Source organism: Ostrea edulis, chromosome 10, assembly GCF_947568905.1.
Source record: "Ostrea edulis chromosome 10, xbOstEdul1.1, whole genome shotgun sequence".
Classification (NCBI taxonomy): Eukaryota; Metazoa; Mollusca; class Bivalvia; order Ostreida; family Ostreidae; genus Ostrea; species Ostrea edulis.
In genome coordinates, this window is record NC_079173.1 from 27336412 (window position 1) to 27349427 (window position 13016).

Here is a 13016-nt window from a genome sequence, read left to right on the forward strand (position 1 = left end):
TGTCTCTGTTCTCAAATAATACATACATTTCACATACCTGACACATACATTACAAATCAGACCCGCGTTCTAACCACATACTATACATATTGTAAAACCAACTATGACACATGTACGCATGAGCAATTGCGTTACATATTCGAGTATGTATGCAATACATTATTTTATGAATATATTTACCGTGTGTTTTTGTTTGTTTGCTAAATCTGTTTTCAAACATACATTATATGAATGTTTACAAAACATGAATAGCATACTTACGTCATATGATTAAAGGTCCTTGAAATCATCATACAGATAAGAATAAAAGCAACAATGTGGAGTTTCTTGAGAAACAGGGATTGTCAGTACATATGTCAATGTTTTGAAGAAGGGTGTCAAACAACATTCTACGGAAGATGAAAATGCTAGTCACCTTGTTCTAAAAATCATATGGATTTGTCGAGAGTGTGAATGGAAGGCTGAGGCAGTGGCAGGTTTTCGACAAAGTTGTTTCTAATCAATACATACAATATATCGGTGAATTAATTAGATTGGTTTCAGCAATATGAAAAAGATATCGACCACCGCTTGCAAGACAAAATCCAGACGATATCAAATTGGCAGAGGAAACGCTTGAAAAGAGTAAACAGGGAAACCATATCCAGAGTCTGGTAGAACAAGAAGGCTTTCTGAAGAAGAGATCAGTGTATACAGTTGTAGACGGATCGTCTAACCAGCAGAAATAATTCCCTGTACATACTGAGAAAAAACTGCGTCAAATCACATTAGACATTTATCAATTAGAGCAAGCGCCATTATATGGAAAATAGCACATGAAGAAAAACAACTCATTCGAACTGAATGCTTGTAAAATAAAAGAAAACCTTCTAAAGATCAAAATGCAGTCCCGTCACAGCAATAGTATCACACACACTCTGTTTGTACAGTACAACTTAGATGGGGAAATAACTGGTTGTTAATGCACGTGCAAAGCTGGAGTCAGATTGGTAAGATGTGTATATGTTTCCAGTGTACTTTGGTACCTAGGGTATCAAATGTTACAAGGACAACACTATGATCAAAGCTTAATTTTTTCTAAATCTGTATTATAGGCTGGTGAGATTCCACAAAGTAATTCTGACTGTAGTTCTGTTATTGAGGAGTAAAACACAGTTTTCTGATTCTAACACTCCCCTAATTATTGATAAAAAATGTTAGTTAATTGTTGACGTGATACTGACGTTTGATTGCTTAGAAACTAATGATACATAAAATTAAATGTTGGTGATCTATTTGTAAATGTACGATGTTTTGTAGTTGGCTATGGAATTCATTTCACTCGTAAGACAGTTTCTTTTATACCCTTACGAATGTAAAGCACAAGTGAATATATAAAAAAGAATATTGTTTTACTTGTGAATACAAAGCATTAGATTTTTTGTTTATTACATTTTCTTTTACTTCAAATCTTATTGGATGGTATAGTAAAACACAACATAACGTCACTATCAGTTAACATGGCGTCACAATCAGTTGTTATTTTCACTAGTGAAAATATAAAGTATGATTTTATTTTTATTGAATGGATAAATCATAGCAGTTCACTGTTGAAAGTGTAATGAATCAGTTTTAATTAATTTCTCAGTTATTTAATGTCATGTGTTAGATGTATATATTTACAATATGAACTGTTGCTAAGGTATACTTGTACAGTGACTAAGGAAATATGAGCATTGAACACTTAAAAAAGTGCAATCGTAAATTTTTGTTCAAATACAAGGTGATGGAATTTGAAATTGATAAAATGTTATCATTCCAGTTTAAAAATTTGAACTTTGAGTCTTGCATTTGAAATATTTATGGAAATGAACAATTTCATTGTTGATATGTTCAATGCGTTGTTAAGTAATCAATATTAAAGATATCATAGTAAATCATGTATTTTTTTATCCATACACATGTACACTACTACTGTGATAGAAATGAGTAAATTTGAAAAGGGGGCCATAAATGTCTCTTGTGTTATGTAGTTCTTTATTATCGCGCAAACTGATTTAATACCCAACAACATATTGTTTGCACAACATGTGGCTTTAAACATGATATTTAGATACATTAACGATGATTCATCTATTACATTGATCATTTTCACTGATATGTCGATAAGACATACTCCTGTAAACTTCAAATAAAACACCACCTACTGTATTCACGTGAGTAAGTATCCCCTATAAACCGTTCACACCCGCCTTTAGCAATATATCTTGATCAGGTGAACGGAGTTATCCGTAGTCAAAATCAATGTGTCAAGAACAGTTTAAAAATTGGTATGTTACACGTCAGATAACATTTGACCCAATGATAGGTTGTATTGGCAACTAGATCTTTATAACGACCATAGAATTTGCGAAATGCTGAATTTAAACGAGACTGTTGAAACCCCTGTACCATCAACTTGTTTGTCATCGATTTAGAAACTGAACATACACAGAACAGGCTCTTGTGTATCGAATCAGTTGAGAGATATAAACATTATATGCAGGTGATGATAGAATATTGCGACATAAATATGACAAGTTGACGATGAGAAAGCTGAAATCATCCTGTTTGTCAAAAGGTTGACTTGTTTGTTTGCCGTTAATATCTACTTTCAATAAAATACAAAGCACAAAGCAAGAGTGGACGACTCCGTGGTGTCTTTTATTTAGAGTTCGCAGGGATCTATGGAATCGACACATGAATGAAAGTTTTTGTTGTTAATACATGAAACGTCGATGTATCTAAATGTCGAATTACACTGCATGACACAGCAAGAGATTGTTTCTTCTCATGTAGAGAATTTTGAATAGATTTTGTTTCATAGGATAAAAACAGGTCAGCTGATAAAGGAGCAAAATTGTTGCTCATGTACTGTACTGTAGGACGAACTGCTCACCAAAGACCACGAAGATATTGTCAATGAGGCACTTACTGGATACAACAATGTATCTTTGTTTGTTAGGGTTTTTATATAGTTTAGGAATCTTCATATTCATTTAACCCATTGACTGGAATATTAAATGTGTCAAAACTGAAGCATGGTTTTGAAGAATTTCATCTTTTGAAAGGGGAGCTGGAGTATAAGTACGATTATCAAAAGTGGAATTACTGTCAAGTTCGTATATAATACAGTTGTAATAATGAGCCTTACAAAGAAATAGTGTTACAAGCGTTGTCAACTGCAACCAAAACATATTCCTCATATAACTTATCTAATTCTTTTATCACCTCTGGTTTACTAAACACAAGGGATAGATGGTAGGTACTTTTGTTTTTATGTGTCTAATGCGGGATTTTAATATTTGTCTTATACTTTTAATCCATTCTGAAAATGTAGCAAGCCCTATTTCTATTTACTCCATTGTCTGACATATTCTTTGACATAATTCATAATTGGAAATTCTCTCACCAATTGAAAAACCGATATTATCTGTATTGATGAGTTTTAGAATAAGTGATTTGAAGTCCTCATATTCAACTATATCAACATCACTAGTAATGACATGCCCAGTTGAACTATAGTTGAAAAAAGATGAAGGATATGTTGGTGGATTACGTAGAAGATGGTCTGTATCTAAGCACTACAAAGTTTGTTTACAATTAGAAAGTTTGAATGCAATAGTAGTAGTATAGTTGTAGGAAATACTATTTGTATCTCTATCAAATGTAAATTGATATTGTTTAAGTATTTCAATATACATGTATCAGACTATCCTGATAAAGGACTTTTCACACGCTTGTTACATACTTTGATATGTGTACTGCAAATGTCTGCGTCCATGTGCAAACGTTTAAAAACAAATAAAAATTATACACATTTTCGGCTAAAGTGTCCACGCTTTTTCTAATATACTTTTTTTTATTGAAAGTAGACATTAACGGCAAACTAACAACTCAACTGTATGACAAACGGGATGATTTCAGCTTCTCCATCGTCAACTTCCCACATTTATGTAGCAATATTCCATTATCACCTGCATATGGTGTTTATATATCTCAACTTATTCGATATGCAATAGCTTGTTCTGGGTATAGTCAGTTTTTAAATCGAGGTAAGATACTGACAAACAAGTTGATGGTACAGGGATTTCAACAGTCTCGATTGAAGTCAGCATTTTGCAAATTCTATGGTCGTTATAACGATCTAGTTCGTCAATACAACCTTGCATTGGGTCAAATGCTGTCTGACGTGTTTCATACCGATTGTTAAGCCGTTCTTGGCACACTAATTTTGACTGCGGATAACTCCGTTTACCTTATAAGGATATGGGGCTCACGGCGGGTGTGACCGGTCAACAGGGGATGCTTACTCCTCCTAGGCACCTGATCCCACCTCTGGTGTGTCCAGGGGTCCGTTTTCACCCAACTATCTATTTTGTATTGCTTGTAGGAGTTATGAGATTGATCAATGTTCGTTATCTTCACCTTGCATACTACTCTGTTTCGATATCTTTATTCTTTTTTATCAGGATATATAAGACATTGTGTTACAACTAGTCAAATGTGGCACCCGTGTCTCTTGTTTATATAGGAAGTGTATGACAAAAGATCGGGAAAAAATTTGACGAAATTGTTCTATTGTTTTTTACAGCTATGTCTAATTGAAATGTCACTAGAATTTTAATTTAGGAAATGCAAACTTTGATTATACATACTTGTTATTGAAATCATCATATCGCTATTAGCTTACGAATGCCTAAAAAACGACAAACGTTTTTATCAAGCAATGTGTTTCACATTCTTAGATGTATAATGTACAAACTAGAACACATAATGTTTATATAAGAATATTGGTATTACAAATCGCACTTTCCTCTATGAATCAACCAATTTCTGCGCAGCACACAATCCGTTCATATTGAATATGAACGGATCATGAATTTGTTTAAAGCACGCAACTTTTTTTCAATTTTGAAGCTTTGAAACATTCTATAAATCACAGAATTGAAATGGAATCTTAAATGAAAATATAATAATATAGCTACCTCTCTACAGACCCAGAAACACTTGGGAACCACCTTTAGGCAAATGTGAACAAAAACTTCTATGTGAGAAGAAAACACATCTTAGTGTTGCTTTCATCATCAGAGTTATATGTAGTCAAAAACAATGTACCAGGAACGGCCTAACAATCGGTATGATAGAAGTCGGACAACAATTCACCCAGTAATATGTTTGTAGCAACCACTAATGATGTCAAATCCAGTAATGATAAATTTTGCATTAACGGATGCATTTATGTTTGCTAATGCAAACACTTTAATGATGGTCCATCATAACCATAAATCATTCACCAATGAAAAAAAAACTTTGTTTCATTGGAGGACAAACGAATAATCCACCACTTTGTATCAAATAGCAATTGTCAGACTCAAGGTCAAATTGATTTATTACGTTTGAACATAAGCAGAATAGAATGTTTTCAAACGAAACATACATTCTGCAGTTTCTATGTTAAATTTAGTACATATTTGTATTTAACACATTCAAATTAATTTCTTTTTCGCATTTGTTTAAGTTTCAGATCAAACGTATAAACGATCAGAATATGTGAAATCCGATTATCTCGGTTTTCAGTGCTTTTCATGGTCAAGTGTAAAAATAAATGATGACACCGTAATCAAAACAGGAATACAAATCTTAATGTTTAACCATTGATTTATTAAATCAATAACAGCGAAAAATGAATTTATTGTATGAATGTGGTTAAAATCACCATCAAAGTCGTCCGACTCACGATCGTATTACCAGAGACAGAGATCAAGATTTTATATTACCTATAGCTATTTTGAGATTGATCATTGTTCGTTATCTTCAACTTTCATGTTTTTATTCATATAGAAAACATGTGTATACATTGTTACTTTCATTCTTATCTGTATGCTGATTTCAAGGAGCTTTAACCATATAAGGTAAGCATGCTATTCATTTGTTGTAAACATTCATACAAGGTATATTTGATTTGTCAAGCAAACAAAAACATACGTTAAACATATTCATAAAAGAATGTATGACATACGTACTCGAATATAGAACGCATGTTCTCATGCGTATATGTGTCATATTTGTTTTTACAATATGTATAGTATGTGGTTAAAATGCTGGTGTGATTTGCAATGTATGTGTCAGGTATGTGAAATATATGCGTCATTTGAGAACAGAGACATTTTATGATTTAGATATATTCTCAATAGCCTGCAGTGCATTATCTATATCAATGTTATTCATGAGATGATATATAACCACTCATTTCATATTTTTTAAAAGGGAATCGTGAATAAGTGTATAAAGAAATAACATATATTTAATGTTATTTACATTGTTATGAAACAGGAAATAATATCTTAAAGTATTTATAATCTCCATTACTCTATGTTGTATTGTAATTGATTGGTATCTATATCAAAATACTTACAGTGTATGTAGATTTGCCAACTGATCAAAGTTTCCATTCTGTAACGTTGTTATCTTATTCAAGCCCAGGTCTCTGAATCAGAAAGATTTCCTGATTAACTTTAATTCATGAACACAGCAATATTAAAATATATTACTGTACAAATTGATTCAATACCCCAACGCTTATTACACTCAAGTTTATCCAGTGATCAAGGCGTTCGATAATTGGAACAATATATCCAGGCGCCTTGAGGCTTGCTTGTCAGATATAAGTGTGTGGATGAGCTCAAATATGTTAAAATTAAACCAGGACAAAACCGAACTTATCGTGTTTGTGCCTCGACATCGAGTGAACGAACTAAAAAGATTGTCATCTTTCGTTTGATGGATCCGTTGTGTATGATGTTTAGTTTGCTAAAAACCTTGGTGTATTTTTGACAGAACACTAAGCATGCGAAAACAGGCAACTCCTATATCAAAGGCATGCTTGTTTTCAGATCCGAAACATTGGAGGCATAAGACCATTCTTTAACATTCATTATTGAAGACGTCTGCAAGACTTTGATCAGTTTGCTAGTGACTTCGCGTTTAGACTATGGAAACGCCCTTTTCTATGGTGTTAATTCTGACATAGTGTCAAAGTTACAGCGTGTGCATAATTCAACACGGCTGCTTACAAGAACTAAGAAACATGAGCACATAACACCAGTTTTAGTGAAACTCCATTGGCTTCCAGTACAGTTCAGGGTTGAGTAGAAATTGTTAATGTACACATTCAAAGCTCACCACGGTCTTGTACCTGCCTACCTTGAAGAACTGGTCAGTCCATACAAACCATCAAAATCTTTATGATCCGAAAACGCCATGCTTATTCAAAAGAGTTAAGACCAAAACGTATGGCGACAGAAGGTTTGACAAAGCAACCGCCACATTCTGGAATAACCTTCCAAGTTATATTTGCAACGAAAATTCTTTCGAACTTTTCAAGAAAAAATTAAAAACTTACTACTTCAGACTTGCTTATCACGATTTTATGTAAGCCATTTCCAGTGACAGCATTAATATTCTCTTTTATGAAACCTTTTTGTATGTATTTTCTGTAGATTAATCATTATTTTGTGTAAACCAGCGATATAATTCATATTCTTTTAATGAAACGATTTTTTAAACACTATTTTAGATATATTCAATTTTTAATTGCAGTTTATTGTTGTATTATTGTAAAGCGCTTAGAGTAATTTTCTTTTTTATTATATAATGCGCTATATAAATACTGTAAATAAAAATAAATAATTAAATAATCAATAAAAATACGCGAAAGCATAGCGTTTGCACAAAATATGGCTTTAGACTTGATCTTTAAGTACATCAACGATGATTTATCTATTACATGCATTCAACAATAATCAATTTCACCGATATGTCGATAAGGCATACTCCTGTAAAAATTAAAACACCATATATTCTTCCAAATGAAAAGTGAAGATAACGAACAGTGATCCATTGTTTCATATTTTGATGTTTTACTTTCCTCCACTGTATACAATACATTAATTGAAAAAAAAAATACAGATGAAATTCATAGCAAAGGATTATTTCAGTTTCTCCCTTTACCCTTTACATATATATGTAGCAATATTCCATTATCACCTGGGTATGGTATCCAACGAATTCGATACACAGGTACATTTTTTGCGTTTGATGAATATGATTTATAATTTTGCACTGAGTTAAAGCAAGTTTCCAAACTACAATTTATATGAAAATGATGTATTGGTGCCAACACCTTATTTCAAATGTTGAAAAGAATCTACCAGCTTTATATCAAACTATGATGGGATTTTATGCACTCAATATGAGACTATATTGATAACATTTTCACCATTGCATGTTTATTGTTTTAGGAAAGGTGGTATATCACCTAGTTTCGGAATAACTCGTAATTGTGATAGAATACTTTTCCCTTGATACCTTGTCAGGATTGATAAAAGTATAAGAAGAATATTATATTTCTGTATTCGACACATCCAAACAAACATATGTATCGTCTATAATTCTGTGTTTAGTAAACAAGAAGTGATAAAAGAATTACATAGGTCAAAAAAGGAATACGTTTTGGTTGCAGTTCACAAAGCTTGTAACAACTTAGTGTTTTTGTTTGCAAGGCTCATTACTACAACTGTATTTTAAACGAATTTGGTATTAATTCCACCTTTGGCAATCGTATTTATATTCCAAATGTCATTTCACAAATGAAAGTCTTAAAAATCATACTTTGGTTTTAGACATATTAAATATCCTAATCAATGGGGTATTTAATAGGAGTATCGTACCTTTGCTGGATTCTTGATATAAACTACATCAATCAAATAACTGATTTGTAAATGTTAAAAGAATTTGAAAACAAGCCCCAATCTCCTGGGATTTATATATGAAACACTTGACTAATAGAATAAAAACCTTCTCTAGTGACATAAAATATTGTGTCATACAAAATGGAATAACCTCAGAGTATTTTCACACAAAAAGAGGCTGTATGCAAGGCGACTCCATATCACCTGATATTTTGTTCTTGCTCTGTGTCCTTGGAATAATGATACATATATAAAAGGAATACCAATTGAGAGGAAGAAATATAATTTTTTGACAGTATGCTGATAATACCTCATTGTTCGCAGATGGATCACCTGAATCCATGGACGGTATCCGTAGAGAGCTAGATACTTCACCAAAGTCCCTGGTTTTAAAATAAATTTCTCTAAAACTAAAATGGTATGTATCGACAGTTTAGACATTTCAGATGAAGTTTTCCATCGGTCCAGATGGAAAATTGACTGGCAAAATACAACATTTGATCATGTAGGGATTAAATTTTCTGTATACCTTAATGAAGTAGTTGAACTGAACTATAACACAAAAATATCCTCACTATATGTTAAAAATAAATTATAATTTCTGGAAACAATGGTTTTCCAGTTGGATCAAAATCATAAGCAATGAATCCAGCATTGTGTTTTTGTTTGTTGGGGTTTTTATATATTTTACGAATTCTCATATTCATTCATTTTCATTCAAAGAAAGAGTTAGATGTCTTTGAACATATATGGTCTAACTCAAATATCAAAATAAACAATAGTCCTATATTCTGGAAGAGAAGTTGTAAAGCTGGTATGATATATGTAATTGGTCTCTTTGATTCTAATGACTACTTCAATAGCTTCAAGGCACTCAGTGATTCAGGTATCAAAACAAATATTGTATATCTGAGACAGGTAGTCATAGAAAAAAAAACTAGACATGTAAATATAAAAGAAAGTAGAAAAACAAATTAAACTGTTTATCCCTAAAAACAATTTCTATATTTTTTTAAATGAAAAGGGATGCAAAGAAATGTACAATGCTTTAATAGATAAAAAACGGGTACCAATTATCTCAGTATCAAAATGGGTAGATAATGCTGAACTGTATGGAATAAAAAAAAATTGAACTCCCCTTTAAGGTAAAAAAGGGTCAACGTTTCAATAGTTACAATTTCAAATACTTCATTGAATAATTCCTACCAATAATTATCTTAAACTTAAATCAATCAACTCTCCCATTTGTACGCTTTGCAAAAGTAACATAGAAACAATTGACCACTTGTTTTGTAGATTGTTTTGAAGTAAAGAAAATCTGGTAGAAGTTTTTAAATCAACTGGAATTTTTCATTTGATACATAAGTGTTTGTCGGAGACCATTATGTTCTTGATGGGTAACTTTCAAAGATGACGTAGCAGTGAATTTACGCTGCGATCATGATTACAGCAGGGATAGCTTATATGCAAACGCTTCTGAAAAGATTAGCCGAAAAATAAAATCACAGGTGACATTAAATGTGTCCAATGCCGTTGTCATAACAATTCAAAAGTACTTCATTATTATGGATTTTGCCCCAGTTTGCAAAATAACTAGACCGTAAACAAATATATCGTCGACTGCCCTTATTACAGTGATTGACCAGAATCAATAACCTTTTGTTTACATGTGCGTGTTGTTGTTTCCGGATTTTGATTACCTCATCAAATTCATTGTATTGTTTTCAAACATACACATGTAGAACAAGTCTTCATTTTTTCCGATAATGAACTACTAGAAGGAGAGTATGAAAAAAAATCAACATGGACACCAAAGATGCATTAAAGCCGAAATCGCTAACAGTGAAATGTTATTCAAGTTTTGTGTTTCTTGACTTTTATTATTGAATGTATTTACTGTATCAAATACGAATTCTTTTTTACAAACTATATATATATATATTAAGAATCGATGTTCTGTTAGGTAAAGTATATGAATGGAACTAATAAATACATGATGTTTGAAGTGGTTTTAAGGTTTTTACTGCTTGAATAATAGAGTAAGTAATTGAAATCGCCATATACGGGTATAGATATTGACAATACATTCAATGACACAAGAAAGGTAAAATCGTGAAGAGGTTTTTGTTTTAAACACTCCGGTCGCCAAAATATGTAGTGTTTTGAATCGAAATAAATTATTTAGTTTGTTAGTTGTAAGAAATCAGTGCATGATATTCATCACCAAAGGAATATATATGAATTAATTGATTGGTGATTTCCGCCACAATCAACATTTTTTTCAGTTATGTGGTGACGCCTAGTTTTTATCGGTGAACGAGAGAACCGAGATACAATGTACCTGGGAAGAGATTTCCGACCTTCCGAAAGTAAACTGGTAAAATCTCTCCCTTACCGGCGCGAGCGAGATTCGAACCCGTGCCTGTAGAGGTGAGAGACCGTATGGTGTTGAGGCCGATGCTCTAACCACTCGGCTACGGAGGCCCCGAATATATATGGAATATGTACCCAGAAAATTATGGCGCCCCATACAGTTGCGCAAAGACAGCTGCGGCAAACTGCCTCCCTTAACGAAGAAGAAAAATGATCCAAAAATACATCATTGTGTGTATATGCATGTCAATGATATACATAATGCTTTTATTTCGTATTGTATTCATAATTAATTTCCATACCATTGTTATGTCATCAATATATATGAAGACATTCATTGAAAGTTTTGACAGTGATTTCTGTCCTTAATCATTGTTTCAGTCATTCCATCGACAGAAAAATGAAATGAGTGAAACACCAGTGGCGGTTGCTTAATGGCTAGATATTTCGCTTTCGAGAAGTCATCCTGTCAACACAGCAACAATCGATTATAAATTTTCACATAGATTATCATTGACTCTTTCTGACATAATAATGTTAACCGAACCGTTTAATGTTTAATTTTTGAAACCATTAAAGGACATAACTCTATTTTTCCAGATAATGGCTATGGAGGAGATTATGCCGGCTTTTGAGGAAAATGTTAAGATAACGAACAGTGACAAATTTCATAACTCCTATACAAATACAAAATTAACAGTAGGGCACATTTGGACATCTGGACATACCAGTGATGGGACCCAGTGTCTATATTGGGAATAAGCATATCCCGTCGACCGACACACACCCCGTAAAGACTATATATCGATCATGTAAAGTGAGTAATCTAAAATGCTGATTTTAAAGAAGGCATAGAAATCCCTGTAATATCAACCTACACGTATTTCTCAATACCCTGCCTCGATTTAACAAGAGTACCGCAATATACACTCGTCGGACAGTGACATTAAACCTGGAAGTATATTATGCATTCTGAATTGATACAACACATATTGTGAATGAAAGGTGAAGAAGAGTGAAGATAAAAGCCCTAACGTGGGTCATGATGCACCAGTCCATCTAACACGTGAACAAATTATGTATTTCTCTGAGAGAGAGGTAGTAACACATTTTCAGAGCAATACCTGCAAATATACTGAAGAAAAAATTGGAAAAATGTTTGATTTGATCTTACCCTCAAGCTTATGTTTAAATATGTATTAAGTAACAACAAAAGTGCGGAAGTCTGTTTGACCTACTTTTAGCCCTAAAGTAGGTCTATGATGACCCAATCCATCTGAAATGCAAACTCAATCTTACACTTCTTGGGGGATATATTGTGACATAATTTCAAAGTCTTACATGTACATGCTACGTACAAAAGTCAAGCCAGTCAGCCAGCCAGACAGAAAGACGAACAAACAGCGCCATAACATAATACGTCCGGTCTAATGACGGCCACATCAAACTGACCATATCCAGAACAAACACATCCTTATCGAATCAGTTGAAAGACATTGACACCACATGCATATAATAATGGAATATTGTTACATAGATGTAGACAGTTAAGTTGTCAAAGGGAAAACAGAAGTGATCCTATTTCTCACAAAGTTGGGTTGCTAGTTTGACGTTAACATCTATATTCAATAAGATGTCTACGTATCAAGCAGATGTGGAAGAATTTGCGGTGTCTTTTATATTGAGTTCACTTGGATGTAACAAATCGACATTTTAATGAAAATGAATATTTTTGATAGATAAAACGTAGTCGATATGGAGTGCTGTATCGGTACATGGGAACTCGGAATAAATGTTGTATTGTCGACATGGTGACGTAAAAATTTATAACGTTTTCAAATTTGAACATTTTAACACATATTTCCTATTTCC

General features: G+C 32.9%; 1 protein-coding gene across 3 annotated transcripts in view; it reads right to left on the reverse strand.

Moving 5' to 3' along the window:
- LOC125667723 (slit homolog 3 protein-like) overlaps window positions 1-13016 on the reverse strand; it is a 73449-nt gene that overhangs the window by 52100 nt on the left and 8333 nt on the right. For all 3 annotated transcript variants that reach the window (XM_056152361.1, XM_056152360.1, XM_056152359.1), the window contains exon 3: window positions 6437-6508. In XM_056152361.1, the coding sequence (XP_056008336.1) occupies window positions 6437-6508 (72 nt within the window). The remainder of the gene's footprint in view (window positions 1-6436; window positions 6509-13016) is intronic.